General features: G+C 37.9%; 1 protein-coding gene across 3 annotated transcripts in view; it reads left to right on the forward strand.

The window, feature by feature from the left end:
- The window catches only part of LOC126272887 (synergin gamma-like), a 178,830-nt gene that overhangs the window by 144,543 nt on the left and 15,689 nt on the right, over positions 1-18,598 (forward strand). For all 3 annotated transcript variants that reach the window (XM_049976145.1, XM_049976153.1, XM_049976162.1), the window contains one exon: positions 7,376-7,526. In XM_049976145.1, the coding sequence (XP_049832102.1) occupies positions 7,376-7,526 (151 nt within the window). The remainder of the gene's footprint in view (positions 1-7,375; positions 7,527-18,598) is intronic.

Raw genomic sequence — 18,598 nt, forward strand, 5'->3', positions numbered from 1 at the left:
AAAATATTGCCAGTTGTATTTTTGTCATCTTTCCAAGGCATTTGATAGTGTAGATCATGAAACTTGCTGATAAAAAACGCAAGTTTTATGGAATTTATGACTTCACACACAGCTGGTTTGAGTCATACTTAACAGTATTCAGAAGGTAATACTGAATAATTCAAACAATGTCAGAAGGGTAGAAAATTTTAGTGTCTGGGGAGAAATCACAAAGGGAGTCCTGTGGGGTTTACTTTCGGGTAAACTCTTTTTCTTTATACTCAAGTTCTAAGCCCTCCGATTTTTTTTTTCTCTGGGCTGAAAAGAGATAGAAACATGCGCATTGTTTTAAAATGAGGCCACATTCATTGTAAATACGTCCCAGAGATGGCAGCACCGTATGGCAGATGGAATTTTACTGCCAGCGGCGAGAATAAGAACTGTTTTAAATACTTAAAATGATGACGTTTTCCTTACTTGAACAGCGTGCAATCATTCGTTTTCTGAATTTGTGTGGTGTGAAACCAATTGAAATTCATCGACAGTTGAAGGAGACGTGGTGATGGAGTTATGGATGTGTTGAAAGTGCGTTTGTGGGTGCGACAGTTTAATGAAGGCAGAACATCGTGTGACAACAAACCGAAATAACCTCGGGCTCGCTCAAGCCGGTCTGACGACATGATCGAGAAAGTGGAGAGAATTGTTTTGGGGGATCGCCGAATGACTGTTGAACAGATCGCCTCCAGAGTTGGCATTTCTGTGGGTTCTGTGCACACAATCCTGCATGACGACCTGAAAATGCGAAAAGTGTCATCCAGGTGGGTGCCACGAATGCTGACGGACGACCAGATGGCTGCCCGTGTGGCATGTTGCCAAGCAATGTTGACGCGCAACGACAGCATGAATGGCACTTTCTTTTCGTCCGTTGTGACAACGGATGAGACATGGATGCCATTTTTCAATGCAGAAACAAAGCACCAGTCAGCTCAATGAAATTTCGGGTAACCGCCAGTGCTGAAAAAATGATGGTGTCCATGTTCTGGGACAGCAAGGGCGTAATCCTTACCCATTGCGTTTCAGTGGGCACTACGGTAACAGGTGCATCCTACGAAAATTGTTTTGAAGAACAAATTCCTTCCTGCACTGCAACAAAAACGTCTGGGAAGGGCTGCGCTTGTGCCGTTTCATCAAGACAGTGCACCCGCACAGTGAGCTAACGTTACACAACAGTTTCTTTGTGATAACAACTTTGAAGTGATTCCTCATGCTCCCTACTCACCTGACCTGGCTCCTAGTGACTTTTGGCTTTTTCCAACAATGAAAGACACTCTCCGTGGCCGCACATTCACCAGCCGTGCTGCTATTGCCTCAGCGATTTTCCAGTGGTCAAAACAGACTCCTAAGGAAGCCCTTGCCGCTGCCATGGAATCATGGCGTCAGCGTTGTGAAAAATGTGTACATCTGCAGGGCGATTACATCGAGAAGTAATGCCAGTTTCATTGATTTTGGGTGATTAGTTAATTAGAAAAAAATCGGAGGCCTTAGAACTTGAATGCACCTCGTATATACACTGACAGAAAAAAATATTGCAACACCAAAAAAATAATTAGTGTCGAGTATTGAAATTTCAGGAATACATTTGTCTAGGTAACATATTTAAGTGATTAATTTTACAAGAACACAGGGTATCGTAAGTGTGAGAGAATCCATTGCAAATGTGAAATGCTGGTATATCAATAACTGGTGTAACTACCAGAATGTTCAACATAAGCATGCAACCATGCATGCATTCTGTTGTACAGATGCTGGATGTCAATTTGTGGGACAGAGTTCCATGCCTGTTGGACTTGGTTGGTCAATGAAAGGATGACACAGGATTTGTTGTCCAATGATATGCTGTATGTGCTTGAATAGAGACAGATTTAGTGATCGAGCAGGCCAAGGGACATGTTGACACTCTGTAGAGCATGTTGGGTTACAACAGTGGTATTTGTGCAAGCTTTATCTTGGTGGAAATCTCCCTTTGGAGAGCAATATACAAGTTTGTAGTCAGGGTTCGTGGCATAATCACAAGAGTGCTCCTGCTGTCATACAAAATTGCTCCCCAGACCAGAACTCCAGATGTAGGTCCAGTGTGTGGAGCATACAGACAGGTTTGTTGCAACACCTCAACTGGCACCCTTCTGCCCAACACATAGCCAGCATGGCCTAACATCAACTCACAACATCCAGTTTCAAATTTAAACAATGCTCATGATTATCACAGCATGTTTTTAAAGTGAACGTGATTTGTATCCTCATAGCTGCACTATTAGCACAACTCTTATGAAACTGGTGCAAAACTGGGATAGACATCAGCTTTCGGATGTAGAAACATGCTTACCAATCTTTGTTAATGGCACACAACTCCTTCTTAGTGTTGTGACCTTTTTTGCCAGTGTATATGAGAATGATTCATTTAACAGTCAACAAGCAGAATTGGTACTTTTTGCAAATGGTTCTAGTGTTGTTATAAATCCCATTAGAGAGAAAGTAAATGAAGAGATGGTAAAAGATATTGCCCAAAGAACCATAAACTGGTTCTAAGGAAATTTACTCTCCCTAAATTTTGGAAAAAATATGTATATATATTTTCAGTTCTGTACAACAAGCGTACATATTGATGAAAACCTGACCTGGAAGAAGCATATTACTGAGCTTCTCAAACATTTAAGTTCAGCTACTGTTGCTCTTCATATAATTGCTATTGTTGGAGGCAGACGAATCAGCCTGCTTCCATATTTTGCATATTTCCACTCAGTAATGTCTTTTGGGATAATCACGTAGAAAGAAAGTATTGATTGCACAAAAGCAAGAAGTAAAAATGAAATGTTGTGTTCACTCACGGATATCGTGTTGGTAGCTTCAGGGAACAGGATATTTTAACTGCACTATCACAGTACATATACTTGCTAATGAAATTGGTTAAAAATAATCCATTGAAATTTGAGTAGAGCATTGATGCTCATACCTACAAAATAAAAGAGAAAAATCTGTCAGTGGCTCAGAAAGAAGTTTAGAATGCAACAACATAAAATGTCAAACAGATAGAAATGCAAGTTATAAACCTAACTTAAAATCATTTCTCTTGGACAACTCTTTCTACTCCATTGATGAATTTATACTTAAAAACTAGTAACCAGTTACAAGTGCCAAAAGGGGAGCACGTGCACCCTCCTCCTTCCCCCCCCCCCCCCCCCCCCCCACCCCACCACGCACACACAGTTTTTAAGGACAGTTGCTTGAGTGGGTCTAAAACAATAATTATTTCATTAATGTTAACACTAATTATTTATAAATATCCTGTAAAGTAACTCGTTCCACATTATTTTGATAAATCCTTCAAGTGATCAATGGAACATGTAAATAACTAACCAAGGATTACAGAATGCAAACACGAGAGCGAAGAGCAAGGTGGGCATTACTGTTGTCAGCAGCAAGTACCATGAATGAGTGGAAAATTTTGTTTCCAAATAAGCGACACAGTGAATGCCGAGTATCTTTGCAGTGTTATGTGAATACACACACCCTGGTTCCAAGAACTCCTGAAGATAGACGTTACTGTGGATATTGTATTACAGACACAGTCCCTTTGACTGTTCAGAGATGCCACTAAATACACCCAAAGATGTAAACAACCATGCATGAGCAATGCCTATTAGATGGAGGGGGTCCGATAGCCGATCACTTCCAGTCATTCCATCAGGAAGGAAGTACACGGCCCATGTTGTCTGTAGTTCACCAATGCCTAGACTGTCAATATCGTGGTTTGATTGTGTCCGCATTGTTACTTTGTGCCAGGAAGGGCTCTCAATAAGGGAAGTGTCCAGGTGTCTCGGAGTGAACCAAAGTGATGTTGTTCCGACATGGAGGAGATACAGAGAGACAGGAACTGTCTATGACATGCCTTGCTTAGGCCGCCCAAGGGCTACTAATGCAGTGGATGACCACTATCCACAGATTATGGCTTGGAGGAACCTTGACAGCAGCGCCACCATGTTGAATAATGCTTTTTGTGTTATGACTCACTGTGTGCAATAGGCTGCATTATGGGCAACTTCACGCTCGATGTCCATGGTGAGGGTCCATCTTTACAACCATGACAGCTTGCAGTGCAGTACAGATGGGCCTAACAACATGCTGAATGGACCATTCAGGATTGGCATCACATTCTCTTCACCGATGAGTGTTGCATATGCATTCAACCAATCGTCATAGATGTGTTCGGAGGCAACCCAGTCAGGCCTTAGACACACTTTCCAGCGAGTGCAGCAAGGTGGAGGTTCCTTGCTGTTTTGGGGTGGCATGGAAGGCGCCATAACGGCTATACAATACGTGAATGCCATCCTGCAGCCGATAGTGCAGCTATATCAGCAGTATATTGGCGAGGCATTCATCTTCATGGATGACAATTCACACCCCCATCATGCACATCTTGTGAATGACTTCCTTCAGGATAACGACATTGCTCAACTAGAGTGGCCAGCATGTTCTCCCGACATGAACCCCCAATTGAACATGCCTGAGAAGGCTGTTTGTGGGCGACGTGACCCACCAACCGCTCTGAGGGATCTACGCCGAATCACCATTGATGAGTGGGACAATCAGGACCAATAGTGCCTTGATGAACTTGTGGATAGTATGCCACGGTGAATACAGACATGCATCAATGCAAGAGGACATGCTACTGGGTATTGGAGGTACTGGTGTGTACAGCAATCTGGACCACCACCTCTGAAGGTTTCACTGTATGGTGGTACAACATGCAATGTTTGGTTTTCATAAGCAATAAAAAGGGCACAAATGATGTTTATATTGATCTCTATTCCAATTTTATGTACAGGTTCTGGAACTCTCAGAAACGAGGTGTGTATGTGTTGATGTGTGTATTTTCAGTTCAATACAAATACAAAGATAAACTGGGGTAAGAACACAAATGAAATGGAATTACTCTGTAACGAACCTCCAAAGACCATGGATCCCTTATATCCAAATTTTCAGAAATGTCCATGAACAACCTCCGAAATTTTGTCAGCGGAGTTCAGGATCACTTCATATTTATAGTACACCATTTATTCGAATTATTGATTGCGTAGTAAGGCATCAAGTAACCTACAGGGTGTTACCATTAAAGATAACACATCACCTGCCTGAGCCATACATGTTGCACAGTAGTGCTGCATAAGCTGAACTACACTGAAATGAACTAACTGAATACTTTTACCTGGTTAAATGACCTGTATGACTGAAACACTACTTAGTAAATTGATCCTAAATCTAAGTTAACAATAACAAAATATATTACTTAATTTATATTTATCTTTTCAGTAACCTGTGAGAATATTTTACCATCAGTAAAAAATGTTGAAATGTTAAAAATTGGTAAAAAATATCTGAACATACTTTGTTGTGAATTTGCAGGAAAAATTTTCAGTCCATTCATTCTTCAACATTTAAACAAGTGAACAATGGCAGATTGAATATAGAGATATATATATAATAACTAATATTAATAGTTTTGTATGTGTAGTCTCAGTGTTGAGCAGTATTTTCATTATAATTCGCTCTTTGGGTGTGCCAGTCTCATATAAACAAACTACCTGCATCAGTGCTTGTTATGTCAGTTATATTACTTATTAGACAGAAAATGGAGGCATTTTCTTAAAATAAAATTATTAGTAAATTAAAAGTACAGGGTGTCTCAAAAGAAAGTTTATATTTGATGTTTCAAAATAAAATAGAGGTTGAAGTCTGTCAACAGATTATTATTAAAATATACAGTTTAGAAATTTACTCATTTGAATGCAGTCGAGCACAACAGCAGCACTCATTTAAATGGTGAATGAAAAAGTGCATCATCATGTTGATACTTTACTGGATGACATTTTGTTGTGGATGTTTTCTTTCAGTTGTTGCAGAGGAGTCAAGCTATTGACATACACTCTAGATTTGACATATCTCCATAAGAGAAAAATCAGTGGTTCTTACATCTGGATTGCATAAGTGCCAATTTATGTCTCCTCCTAGAGATCGATTTGCCAGGAAACATTTCACAAACTTACAATATAGACACATTAGACATGTGTGCTGTGGCTCCGTCTTAGTGAAACAATGTTCTTTGGTTATAACCAGTAAAATTTTGTATTTCAGGCACCAAAAAGTTATTTAATATCATCACATATTATTACAAATTTATGGTAACTGCATGACTGTTCTTGTCCTCGAAAAAGTACAGACCAGTTACTCCTCTAGCTGACATCACACCCCATAGCGTAACTTTTGGCAAATGAAGGGATTTCTCATGCTTCTGCGTAGGATTCATTGCATTCCAGTAGTGACAATTTTGCTTATTCATGTGACCGTTCAAGTGAAAGTAAGCCTCATCTGAAAACAAGATGTTGTTAAACGAAGGGAACTCAATCACAGCATTAAAAAAATGCAACCTATGTTTGGCGTTCTGAGGGTTTAATTCTTTTGCCAGTAGGATTTTGTAAGGGTGCAATATAACGTCTATTTTCTGAACTCAGTGCATTGATGATCTCTGCACATTGAAAGATCTTGAATGTTTATGATTGGAGAGATTAGGATCATCACGAGCAGACTAATTTACACTCTCCACGAATTTGTCCATTCTTGATTACCTTGGTTGCCTGGATTTTTGTTTGTTCAATGTTGAACCAGTCTCCTCATATGTTTTGATCCATTTCTGTTTAAGGGAAACACTTGGAGCATCATTTACATTATGCAATCCACAATCACTACAAAATTGCCTGCAGGCTATAGTTATTGGACCACCATTTTTGTAAAATTCTTGCACACAAAACATGCAATCTACTTCTGAGAAGCACACCATATTGACTGAATTCCTAAAGGCCAGACAAGAAATGGATACACTCCCACTCTCCTCCGATTTGTTGCACATGCACAGAGAGCTGTTCAAATGTAAACTTCCTTTTGAGACACCTTGTGTATGACCTGACTTACATCATCATTGTCTATTGTGTCAGTGGAGTTCCTTATTTGTGGCCTGTATCATCACTGAAATGGTTCCCCATTAACCTCTGTACTCCACTTAAGATAGTTTCCTAACCACATCACATTCCCACAATGCTAGCAGATGGCTTCAGTCTCATTGTGGACACTAGTCATAATGTGGTGGCTCATCAGTGTATAATAATAACCTGAAGTTTCTGACATAATCAGAGTAGTATATTTCTTGTGAAGAAGTTCCGTCTAGTTATGTAAGCCATATCTTCTATTGCTTTTCTTAGCATTTTGCATCATTGTTTCTTCTTTACCTTTATTTTCCAGCAGCAGTCCTTTGTATACAATGCTTATTCCCATTTTTTTTCAATAGGCAGTGGAACACCAAGTCGCTGAATGGTGTCGATGTGTACAGAGCTGTCTGAGTCTTCTCCAGGCCGCCCTAAATTTATTTTCTTCAGTCACATCTGAAGAAGTGTTAGAAGAAGTGCTACACATTGGTGAAGGGAAAGATTATCTAAACAGTGAGTTGTGCTATTTGTCATATGTTAAGAAATCTATATGTTAAAAATGGTTATTTTTACTGTAACACAGATAATAAAAATGAAGAACTTTGCAGATAACATTGATTTAATGAGGTCATCTGACAAATTAAGCAGCACATAGTGTATCTCAAGTATTCTGACACAAAAATGACGCTTCTAGTAGGTAAAATAATAATAATAATAATAATAATAATAATGTAATGGATAGGTGGGGGTTAATAGGTAGCATCTGAATTACAGCAATGGATTATAGCAAATGATTTTGTATCAGAAAATGAGAAGCCATTGTGGGAGATACTAGTCTGTTGCCAGCAGTCCTGAATTAGGGTAGACTAGATATGTGGAAATAATATGTATGGAAAGAAAGTGCTGTTAGCAAATAAACTGTTGAGGTGTGGGCTAGGGCTAAAACTCTGTTAGCAAGTGCTGTCCAGCATTGATGAATAGTATTGTGTGGTTAATTTCAGCACAAGAAAAGAAATTGTTTTTAGATTTAATTTTCTTAAATCTTTTCTTTGTGCACTTAAATATGTTGGATAATATTCATTACAACCTACTTGGTACCATTAATCAACAATCGGGAACTTACTTTTTTATGTGCATATTTTATGTTTTGAGATGGGCAGTGTATTTTAAACAGTAAATGAGAAAGATTATAGTTGCAAATTTAAAAAACTGAAAAATGACTGAAAAATTTGTTGAGTTTTGCATAAGTACTATTTATTTGCAGTTACACATGTAAAAGTGACTCCAGAGATGTCATTTTAATGCTGCAAAAACAAATATAAGAACAGCTGCAGTTTTATGGTACACTCAAAGTGGAGAAATTTGCAGTTGTGAACATTTTGAAACTAATTTTCGAAGTGATTCTCACATTGTTATGAAACTGTATTGTGACGAGAGTCAGTGGTGCAGTTGTTAGTAATTATTTTGCAGATTAAGAATATCCACATGGTATTGACATCCAAGGTGAGCATTACCGTATTTACTCTAATATAAGCTGCACTCGAATCTAAACCGCACCTGAAAAATGATACTCGAAATCAAGGAAAACAAATTTTCTCGAATCTAAGCCGCACCTGAAATTTGAGACTCAAAATTCAAACTGAGAGAAAAGTTTTAGGCTGCACCTCCAAATCGAAGCAAAGTTGTTCCATTGTAATATGAGACATAATTTAAGTCGAATGAATGACGATACAGCTACAGTAGTTTGGTTCGAGTCGTAAGCTTAGCAGTTAAGCTTTACCAGGCAGCCATTGCTAATGCATCAAGCGCTCCATCCGTATTTGTACGGGTACCCTTCCTTTTTCATGTGCTTCGTCTGGTTTTAATTGATTGCTTACTTTTCTTTGATCTGATAACTGCCGTTCTCTTTGTTATAGGTGTTTACGTCACTCTAAGCTGAAAATGCGTTATTGTACTGTGTCATGCATTGTTTGTCGCATTTTGATAATGAGTGTGTACGACCTGTCGCCACTCACGGCATGGCTTGCTTTTGTGCGTGCTACCGCCGCTTCCAAATTGAAAAGAAAAGAAAAGAGAGAGAGAGAGAGAGAGAGAGAGAGAGAGAGAGAGAGAGAGAGAGAGAGGAATCGTCTCATTAGCGAAACAATGGCAAGAGGCTGCCATTTGTTGTTACTTACGCTGCTGCTTTCTTTGATAATAATCAACAAGAACCAAATAATAGACTACGTGTGATAGAAGGAGAGTTTAGTGAAAATTTTTCTTTGTTTGATAATCTTTGCAGACGCCTCTTTAGTACATTTACATTCTGCACAGAAATTAGATTCATCTTAGATTTAAAAATCTAGTCAGTTATCGTGCTTCATTTATGACTATTTCTATTCGGCGTAAGAATAATACGAATATAAACATGGCATGATATGTATATTCTTCCGCGTTTGCTGTTGTCTCACTCTAGTTTCGTAGTTTATTAGGCAGACAGGATTTAAATGAGATAGCAGCAAACACGAAAGAATACACGGAAAAATGTTTATATTCGTATTATTCTTATGGTGAAGAGAATACTGCATGTGATTCACAATTCATAAAAGTTCCTATCGGCAACCCTTTCTTGTCACAGGTAGAAAAAAATTCAGAACGTAGAGTTGGCCTTATTGACAAACATCCCAAACAGTCTTGCCAGTCGGATTTTCATAGTACATTGAAAGGCTGCTACATTCGAAGATGAACAATACGGAATTTGTATTTACTTCGTTGGATAATGTATGAAAATGCAGTGGTCGAAACTCGGGGCGGAGAAAAAAATCTCGTCTTCCACCTTTTTTTAAAAAAATTATTTACTGACGCAGAGGTTTCGGTGCCAGTATTTATCTTTGTGCCTGCAAAGTATGCCTCTGTAGTGCTACATATATTCAACGGCAGAAGTTAGTTGTGGCGGCACCTACCAACATTTTACAGAACTTCCACTTACTTTGCACTCGATTCTAAGCCACAGGCAGTTTTTTGGATTTCAAACACTGGAAAAAAATGCGGCTCAGATTTGAGTAAATACGGTAGCTACGACAATGCTTTATCACTAAGTGGCTTGTTACAATGGATCAGCTTGCCATCCAAAACCCTGGGCTCAGCCACCCTTCTGTCCACTACTACCATTCAAAAACTATGCTGCTAATTGGACTTTGAAGCATATTAATGTTTGTGATGGGGGACTAGAATTTGATTGAAGGAATAGGAAGAGAAGGAAAAATAATATGTGAATATGGACTGGGAGAAAGGAATGAAAGAAAAAGCCGCATGCTAGAATTTTACACAGAGCATAATTTAAACAGTTGGTTTAAGAATCATTAAATAGGGCTGTATATATGGAAGAGACACTGGAAGGTTTTCGATTGATTATGTAATCTTTAGACAGTGATTTAGAAACCAGATTTTAAATTGTAAGACATTTCCTGGGACAGCAGTGGACTCTCACCACAGTTTATTGGTTATGAACTGAACTGTAGATTAAATCTGAAGAAATTGGAAAAAGGTAGGGACTTAAGGAGATGGGAACTGGATAGGTTGAAAGAACCAGATGTTGTTGAGAGTTTTAGAGGGAATGGATGGCTAGAACAGGGGGAAGGAATAAAGTAGATGATGAATGGGTAGCTTTATAAGGTGAAATAGTAGAGGCAGCAAAGAATCAAATAGCTAAAAAGACAAAGCCTAGTTTAAATCTGTGGATAACACAAGAGATATTGAATGTAATTGATGAAAGGAGGAAATTTAAAAATGCAGCAAATAAAGCAGGAAAAAGGGAATACAAACATTTAAAAATGAGATTGACAGGAAGTGCAGAACTGCTAAGCAAGAATGACTAGAGAACAAATTTAAGGATTTAGAAGCATATTTCACTAGGGAAAAGATAGACACTGCCTCCAGGAAGATTAGAGGCCTTTGGGGAAAGGAGAAGCAGTTGTATGAATATTAAGAGCTCATATGGTAAATCAATCCTAAACAAAGAAGGGAAATATGAAAGGAGGGAGATGAACTTGTAAGCAAAGCAATATTATAAAAAGGGAAGTGGACGTAGATGAAAGTGGGATGGGACATATGATAATGCAGGAAGAATTTGACAAATGTCTGACAGATCGAACTCGAAACAAGGCGTCTGGGGTAGATGATATTCCATCAGAACTACTGATAGACTTGGGAGAGCCAGCCATTACAAAACTCCTCCATCTGATGTGCAGGATGTACAAGACAGGCAAAATACCCTCAGACTTCAAGAAGAATGTACTTATCAGTACTAAGAAATCAGTTGCTGACAGGTGTGCAACTTACCTAACAGTCAGTTTAAAGGTCATGGTTGCAAGATACTAAGACAAATTCCTGACAGAAGAATGGAAAAACTGTTAGAAGCCAACCATGGGGAAGATCAGTTTGGATTCCGGAGAAACCTAGGAACACGCGAGGCAACACTGACTCTACAACTTATCTTAGAAGATAGGTTAAGTCAAGGCCATAGCAATTGTAGACTTAGAGCAATCTTTCAACAGTGTCAACTGGAATTCTCTTTTTGAAATTCTGAAGGTAGGAGTGGCAAAACATAGGGAGTGAAAGGGTATTTACAACTTGTACTGAAACCAGATGGCAGTTATGAAAGTCGAGGGACATGAAAGGGAAGCAGTAATTGAGAAGGGAGCAAGACAGCATTGTAGCCCATCCATGATGTTATTAAATCTGTATGTTGAGCAAGCAGTAAAGGAAACAAAAGAAAAAAAATGGAGTAGGAATTAAAGTCCAGGGAGAATAAATACAAACTTTGATTTTTGCCGATGACATTGTAATTCTGCCAGAGACAGCAAAGTACTTCGAAGAACAGTTGAACAGACTAGACAAGTCTTGAAAAGAGGATATAAGATGAAACACATCAACAAAAGCAAAACAAAGAATGTAGTCAAACTAAATCAGGTGATACTGAGGGAATCAGATTAAGAAGTGAGACACTTCAATTTGTAGATGAGTTTTGCTATTTGGGCAGCAAAGTAACTTATGACTGTCAAAGTAGGGAGGATATACAAGGTGACAATTATTGAAATATATGAAAAAAAATGTAAATTAGTTACAAACTACAGCATGCAAACACTTTATTCAACAGATATTCAGATTTAGGTTAAGACATGTTCGATGTGTGTGCCATCATTGGTGATGATGTGGCACAGCCGAATAGCAAAATTTTGCATGACCTGCTGAAGTGTCAGAACATTGATGCTGTTGATGACCTCCTGAATGGCTATTTTCTTCTTAGCGGTGATTTTGGGGGTTATTGCTGTATACCTTGTCTTTAACATAGCACCTCAAAAAGGAGTCACTTGTGTTCAGATCTGGAGACTATGATGGCTAATCAAGGCCCATGCCAGTGTCCCAGAGCCATAATATGGTCTCCAAAGTGCTCCGCAAGGACATCAAACACTTCCTGCTTCGATGGGGTTGAGCTCTGTCTTGCAGGAACCACATCTTGACGAAATCAGGGTCAACTTGGATAATGGGGGTGAAATCTTCTTCCAAAACCTTCAAGCCATTGAGGAATATTGCACCAACTCTTCTGTGACTGGACATTGCGCACAACACAGTCACATGTTGACAGTGAAGAGACTTCTCGATTGTGAAATGTGGATTCTCAGTCCCCCAGATGCATTAATTTTGCTTATTGACAAACCCATCCAAATGAAAGTGGGCTTCATTGCTAAACCAAACCATGCATGTGCGTACTAATTCCCACTATGCCTCGCAGCCAGCTGTGCAGTTTGAATGTCCTAACACAAACTGCTCAGAAGTTATAATGATTTTGTTTCATATAGTTCAATAATTGTCACGCTGTAAAATGTTAATGGCAATAGCAAGAAAGTATTTCTGAAGAAGAGAAATTTGTTAAAATCAAATATAGATTTAAGTGTCAGGGAGTCTTTTCTGGAAGGTATTTGCCTGGAGTGTGGCCATGTATGGGAGTGAAACATGGACAATAAACAGTTTAGATAAAAAGAAAGTAGAAGCATTTGAAATGTGGTGCAAAAATGAATGCTGAAGATTAGATGGGCCAATCATGTAACTAATAAGGAAATGCTGAACTGAATTTGGGAGACAAGAAGTTTGTGGCACAATGTGACCAAAAGGAGGGATCAGTTGATAGGACACATTCTGTGACACCAAGGGATCACCAGTTTAGTATTGGAGGGAAGTGTGTGTGTGTTTGGGGGGGGGGGGGGGGGGGGGGGTTAAAATTGTAGACAGGAGACCAAGAGATGAAAACAGCAAGCAGATTCAGAGAGATGTAGGTTGCAGTAGTTATTCGGAGGTGAAGAGGCTTGCACAGGATAAAATAGCATGGAGAGCTGCATCAAATTAGTCTTCCCACAACAACAACAACAACAACAACAACCACAACAATAATAATATATGAATGATGCTTGCCACATTGTAAGTTGGTTTTCACAACATATTTTGTGTGTTTCTTTGAGTATTTGTGAGCTGATATTTGTCAGGATTCATACCTCCCTGTAGGGTAAACAGGGCCATGACCATATATATCACCACACTCTGGTCCTTAAACCCATTTAGTTACTTGTTAATTTGACTTCCTATGGCATCTATACACTTCAGCTTCAATTATGAACTTTGTAAGTGTTTTTTATACACTTTCTGTCATAGATAGGCTATAGCTTCCAGTACTCTACCAATGAATAGAAATTTTCTATTTGTTTTACATATAACAGAGCTTATGTACCATTCAGTTTCACATCACCACCCATTGTTACTTCCCTGAAAAGACTGCCTTCATTTTGCCTCATTGATTACAAGACAAAGACTACAACATTTTTAAGTTTTGTTGAGTGAACAGTTTCACATCTTTCTGTGATAAGAAGTAGTTGCCAGTCTCTTGTACGAAGTCAATATTTTGTTCTTAACAAAAGTGGATTGTTTGTAAGACTAGTTGTGTAAGATACTACATTAGTGATGATTGAATTTAAAATATTGTGTGATAAATCCTGATACTGACAAGTGTAATGTTCGTTCTGCTATTATCTGAATAATTAAAATGGAAAAATCTTCATTCTAATAATAGGCTATACCAGCCAGTTCTTGGCAGATAGTAAATCAGATTAAAAAAGAAAAGAAAAGAAGGCAGCAAAGGAAGAGGAGGAGATAAAGCTAGAGTAAAATAAAATGTTACATTTGATGAATTTTCTTCATTCTTGTAATTTAAGAATATTAGGTTTTCATTCCTTAGAGCCTGGTCATTGCTCATCACAATTCTGCGTGTCATTAGTAGTTTATTATTGAGATTGATTTTATTATTGAGATTGCAACATAATGATTGATTTGAAAATCCATAGATGTTTTCTACATACACATAACAGTCACAGATTGCTGAAAAACTGGATATGCTGCTGTATATGTGACGCAGGACTGTGTTTTGTTGCATCAGATTATTATATGTCCATACTGAAGGATTTTAGTGTTAGTGATTCATTTGTCACAGTTATCAGTGATCAGGCCTGTGTGCACCCTCCTCTTTTGACTCTCCAGGCAGTAACTGTACTGGGTTTAGAGGTGAAAAGTGTTTACAACATTAATTCTGGGCTACAACATGCCCCACCAGTGAGTCATATTTTTGTTGAACAGCTTCAGCCATTTGAAGGGGATCACATTGTGCACCTGCAGGAAGCTGTACAGATGTGTAGACAAGAGTGCATTTGCCCATGACATACAGGTCCCATCCCAGGCTTCATGGTGGTGGGGCCATCAGTTACAACACACAGTTACATTTGGTGTTTTTGAGGGGTAAATAGTATTGTAAAATTACTGGGAATTTAAAATCAAGAAATATTCCCAGGGAATATTGCCAAAATTCATAAATTCCTGGGAATTTATGGTTAAGTAGCAAGATAGCTCAAAAAACCATAAAAGCAGTAATTATATGGTTAAATCAAACTCAAAAACTGAAATATATTTCAACATAAAGTTATAATTAAATAAAATTCTTGGGAATTTATAATTTTAAAAACAAAATTACTCAAATTAAGAGGTCAGTGTGGTAATTGTCTGATTTAAAAAACACAAACACTTTTATATGTTCAAAATATATTATAATTGAATAAAAGCACCAGACAAATAACCAGAATGTGAAATGTTGTAAAAATCAAATGAAAACTACTAAGAGACAAAAGGTTTAATACAGCATCTTTATTTTCCATATTCATTCTTTTTCAAGTTCCCTAGTCACTGCCACTGCCACTGTCATTGTCACTCTCAATCTCCATTAAATCATCTTGACTCTTCAACATTTCCAAATCCAAAAAAGTCATCACCATCTTTACAGGTACTTGACTTGATCTCATCTTCTTCAATCTTGAGAATTTCTCCATCTTCTTCCTGTCCTCCTGTTTCCCCAGGGTTACCCTCTGCTTGTTTGCTTGTTTCTTTCTCCTCCTCTTTTGGAGGTGGAGCATTCATTAGCTTCCAGTCGTAAGAAAGAATTGTTAGTTTCACTGCTCACTCAAGAGAAAGACTGATTCTTTTCTTGGAATGCAACCAAGAAAACATACTAAATGTACATTCTGTGGCAACCAAAGTTACTGGTGCCCCCAATATTCTTATGGCTACATCTGCCAAGTCACAAGTACCCCCCCCCCCCCCCCCCCCCCAACATGACAGAGGCCTAATAATTTTATCCTTATCGTCCATCCCTTCCCAAAGAAACTTTCTTGAGAATAAGCCTTCCTTGCCTCTGTAGTCAGCAAAATTTTCGCCTACTTTCAAGATGTCTGAACACATATGCTGAGCACAAAAAACTATGGCATCTAGTTCTGTAGGGTCGAGCAAACTTCCCTGCATTTTAGGATCCAGCATAAATCCTCTGAGATGGATTGATCCACTGCCAAATTTTTTTCTCTCAGTGAACTTCTCCATGACTGTCTTTTTTCGGATTTTTGCATGGGTGATGTTGTTAAGTTTTCCTTCATACTTTCCTCTAGTTCATTTAATTTCTTTAATACTATGCATTTGTGGGTTATTTGATTCAATGGATGTGATAAGATCAACAGTTGGTCTCAGCAGATGTATCATTTTTTCTATTCTAACCAGAAACACAGCATCACCTAGTAGTTTGCTTTTAATGTATGGATCTAGATCAGTCTTTTCATTGACAGCCAATGTTTGGAGGACCACTTTGTTTGATTGCAAGCTCTCGAAACAAAAAAGGTGGCTGCCCCATCTTGTCTGCCCAGGCAACTTCAGAGATATTCGATCTTCGAGCCTTTTCTCAGAAGAAATTTCATTGAACAAACCTTTCAATATGTGACTGTTTTTGATAGTCTTTGCTATAGTTATCACCTCTGCAAAGAAACTTTGAACAGTCTGGCATCCTGAGATGTCAGCACACAGTAAATGGAGAAGGTGAGTAATATAGCCTGATGGTACTATATGAGGATACAGTGTTAAGTCTGCCTTCATTTTTGGAGCAAAAATTCCCTCTTTTTATCTTGTAAGAAGTAAATTTCCCCATTGCAGATCATTGTAATTAAATTACCCTAAAGACCTAAACCATGGTTATGTTCAACTTAATTAGCTTTTTTATTTTAGTGCTTTTTTTAATTTGAGTACTCCTATTTTCTATTTTAAATTATAAATAAAATATTTGGATAGGTTTTATATTTAGGACTTTACCTCCTTGTTAGAAATAAACACATTTTTTTGTTTTGTTTTCAATGTTTTAAATATCAAAGAGTTAGCCCGAACTGCCAGGTGTCGAAATTTATGACTCTTACGTTTCCTAGAATTTCCAATGTAGAAATAATCAGCCTTTAGAAAAACTGAGTTTATAATATTGATATGCCATCTAGTGAGTAACTAAAGCCGCTAAAATACGCAAGGAAGTTTGTTTATTCAGTTTGTTAAGTTTACTGTCGATGTCAGAGATATTTTAGGCTGTAAAGTTTACTTTAAACTTTTGCAAATTTTGTAAACATTAGTCATTGAAAATGGCATTTCAAGGGAAAATTATGTGAATAAACTGGCCAACATTTACGATTTCCTTGAAAATACAAGTGATTTTACTGACATAGAACCTAGTAAAGTAATAGTTAACAATTTTAAAAGTGAAAGTGATAGCAGTATTTCGGAAAATAAATTTACGTATCTTAATTCATCACAGGAAATGAGAAGACATTGAATTCTGAAAGTGAAACACCTCTAGTCATTCATTTGGAAAAATTAAAAAATACTAAAGATGACTGCTGGTTGGGAATTATGCCTTCAGAGAAATATTTTGTAAGTTTAGATTTCATTCAGAAACATGTGGGGTTTCAACTTGCCTAAAAAGAGCAAATGTTTTAAATCATTTTTTTCTTCCAGACTTATGGTAAATGATGTTTTGCATGGAATTTGCAACGAAATTAATGCATGGAATGATAAATCTTGGATTAAAAATGTATGAATTAACTTAGTTAACCTAGTTTTAAGTTTCTTTAACAACTAATAAGAATTAAAACAATCAAAATCTAAAAATGTTCATAAATTCCCAATTTTTGGGAATCTTCCCAGGCCAAAGAAATATTCCCGGCAATATTCCCATTTTATAAGTTCCCACCCACTGGGAATATACCTAGCCCACATCACTAGGGGTAAAATAACCAGTGCCTGGTACATTACATAGCCTGTTATCCCAATGCTACTGCCATTTCTTCAACAGTAAGGTGATGTGCTTTTTTTCAGCAGGACAATGCACATCAACATATGGCTGCTGTGACTGAATGTGCTCTTTGTGGTGTACAACTACTGCCCTGACCAGCTAGATCACCAGATCTCTTTCCAATTGAACATGTGTGGGGCACATCAGGTGGGAACTTGTTTTTCAGGGCCTGCAAGAACCATTGCCAAACTGCAACATGAGGAGGAAGGTGCTTGGGACAATCTACCACAGGATACCATTTGGCACCTTTATGATGTCTTGCATGTGAGACCGCATGGCTGGGTTGCTGCCAGAAGGAGCACTGTGTACTGATGCTGCTGCTTAGCCACCCTTTACTGTGACATTTCTTATGTGGTCTGAATTTGTTACCATATACTCTTAAAGTGATGGAACTACCTGCCAGCTCCTCACTTGTCAATAAAATGACCTTGTCCATGATGGTCTTGCATTTTTTTCTGGCACTGTATTTCATTAAAAAAAAATAGAAAATCTATTCCTCAGAAATTTTGTTGGGGCGGTAACCGACATAAATTTTGGTTTCATTTATTATTTTGGAAGTAAACAATAGTGGAAAAATTATGGAAACAATTAACATATTGATTAGTAAAATTTTTCTGTGGTAACTCTGGAGGTGAAATATGTTGGAAGAACAGAATTACAAACTTTCTTCTATTGGCTTCAGATTATTCAGTTTTTAGTTTATGTTTTTGTGGTTATGATATTTGATTGTTTCTGCTGAACATTGGATAAATCGTCAATTGGGTCACTTTATACATCTGCTACCAACTTCATATTTCCACACGTTTGGGAAAATTCTCAAACATTACTCTTCTAAGATTGCACCTGGCCAGGAGAG

Source organism: Schistocerca gregaria, chromosome 1 (assembly GCF_023897955.1).
Source record: "Schistocerca gregaria isolate iqSchGreg1 chromosome 1, iqSchGreg1.2, whole genome shotgun sequence".
NCBI lineage: Eukaryota > Metazoa > Arthropoda > Insecta > Orthoptera > Acrididae > Schistocerca > Schistocerca gregaria.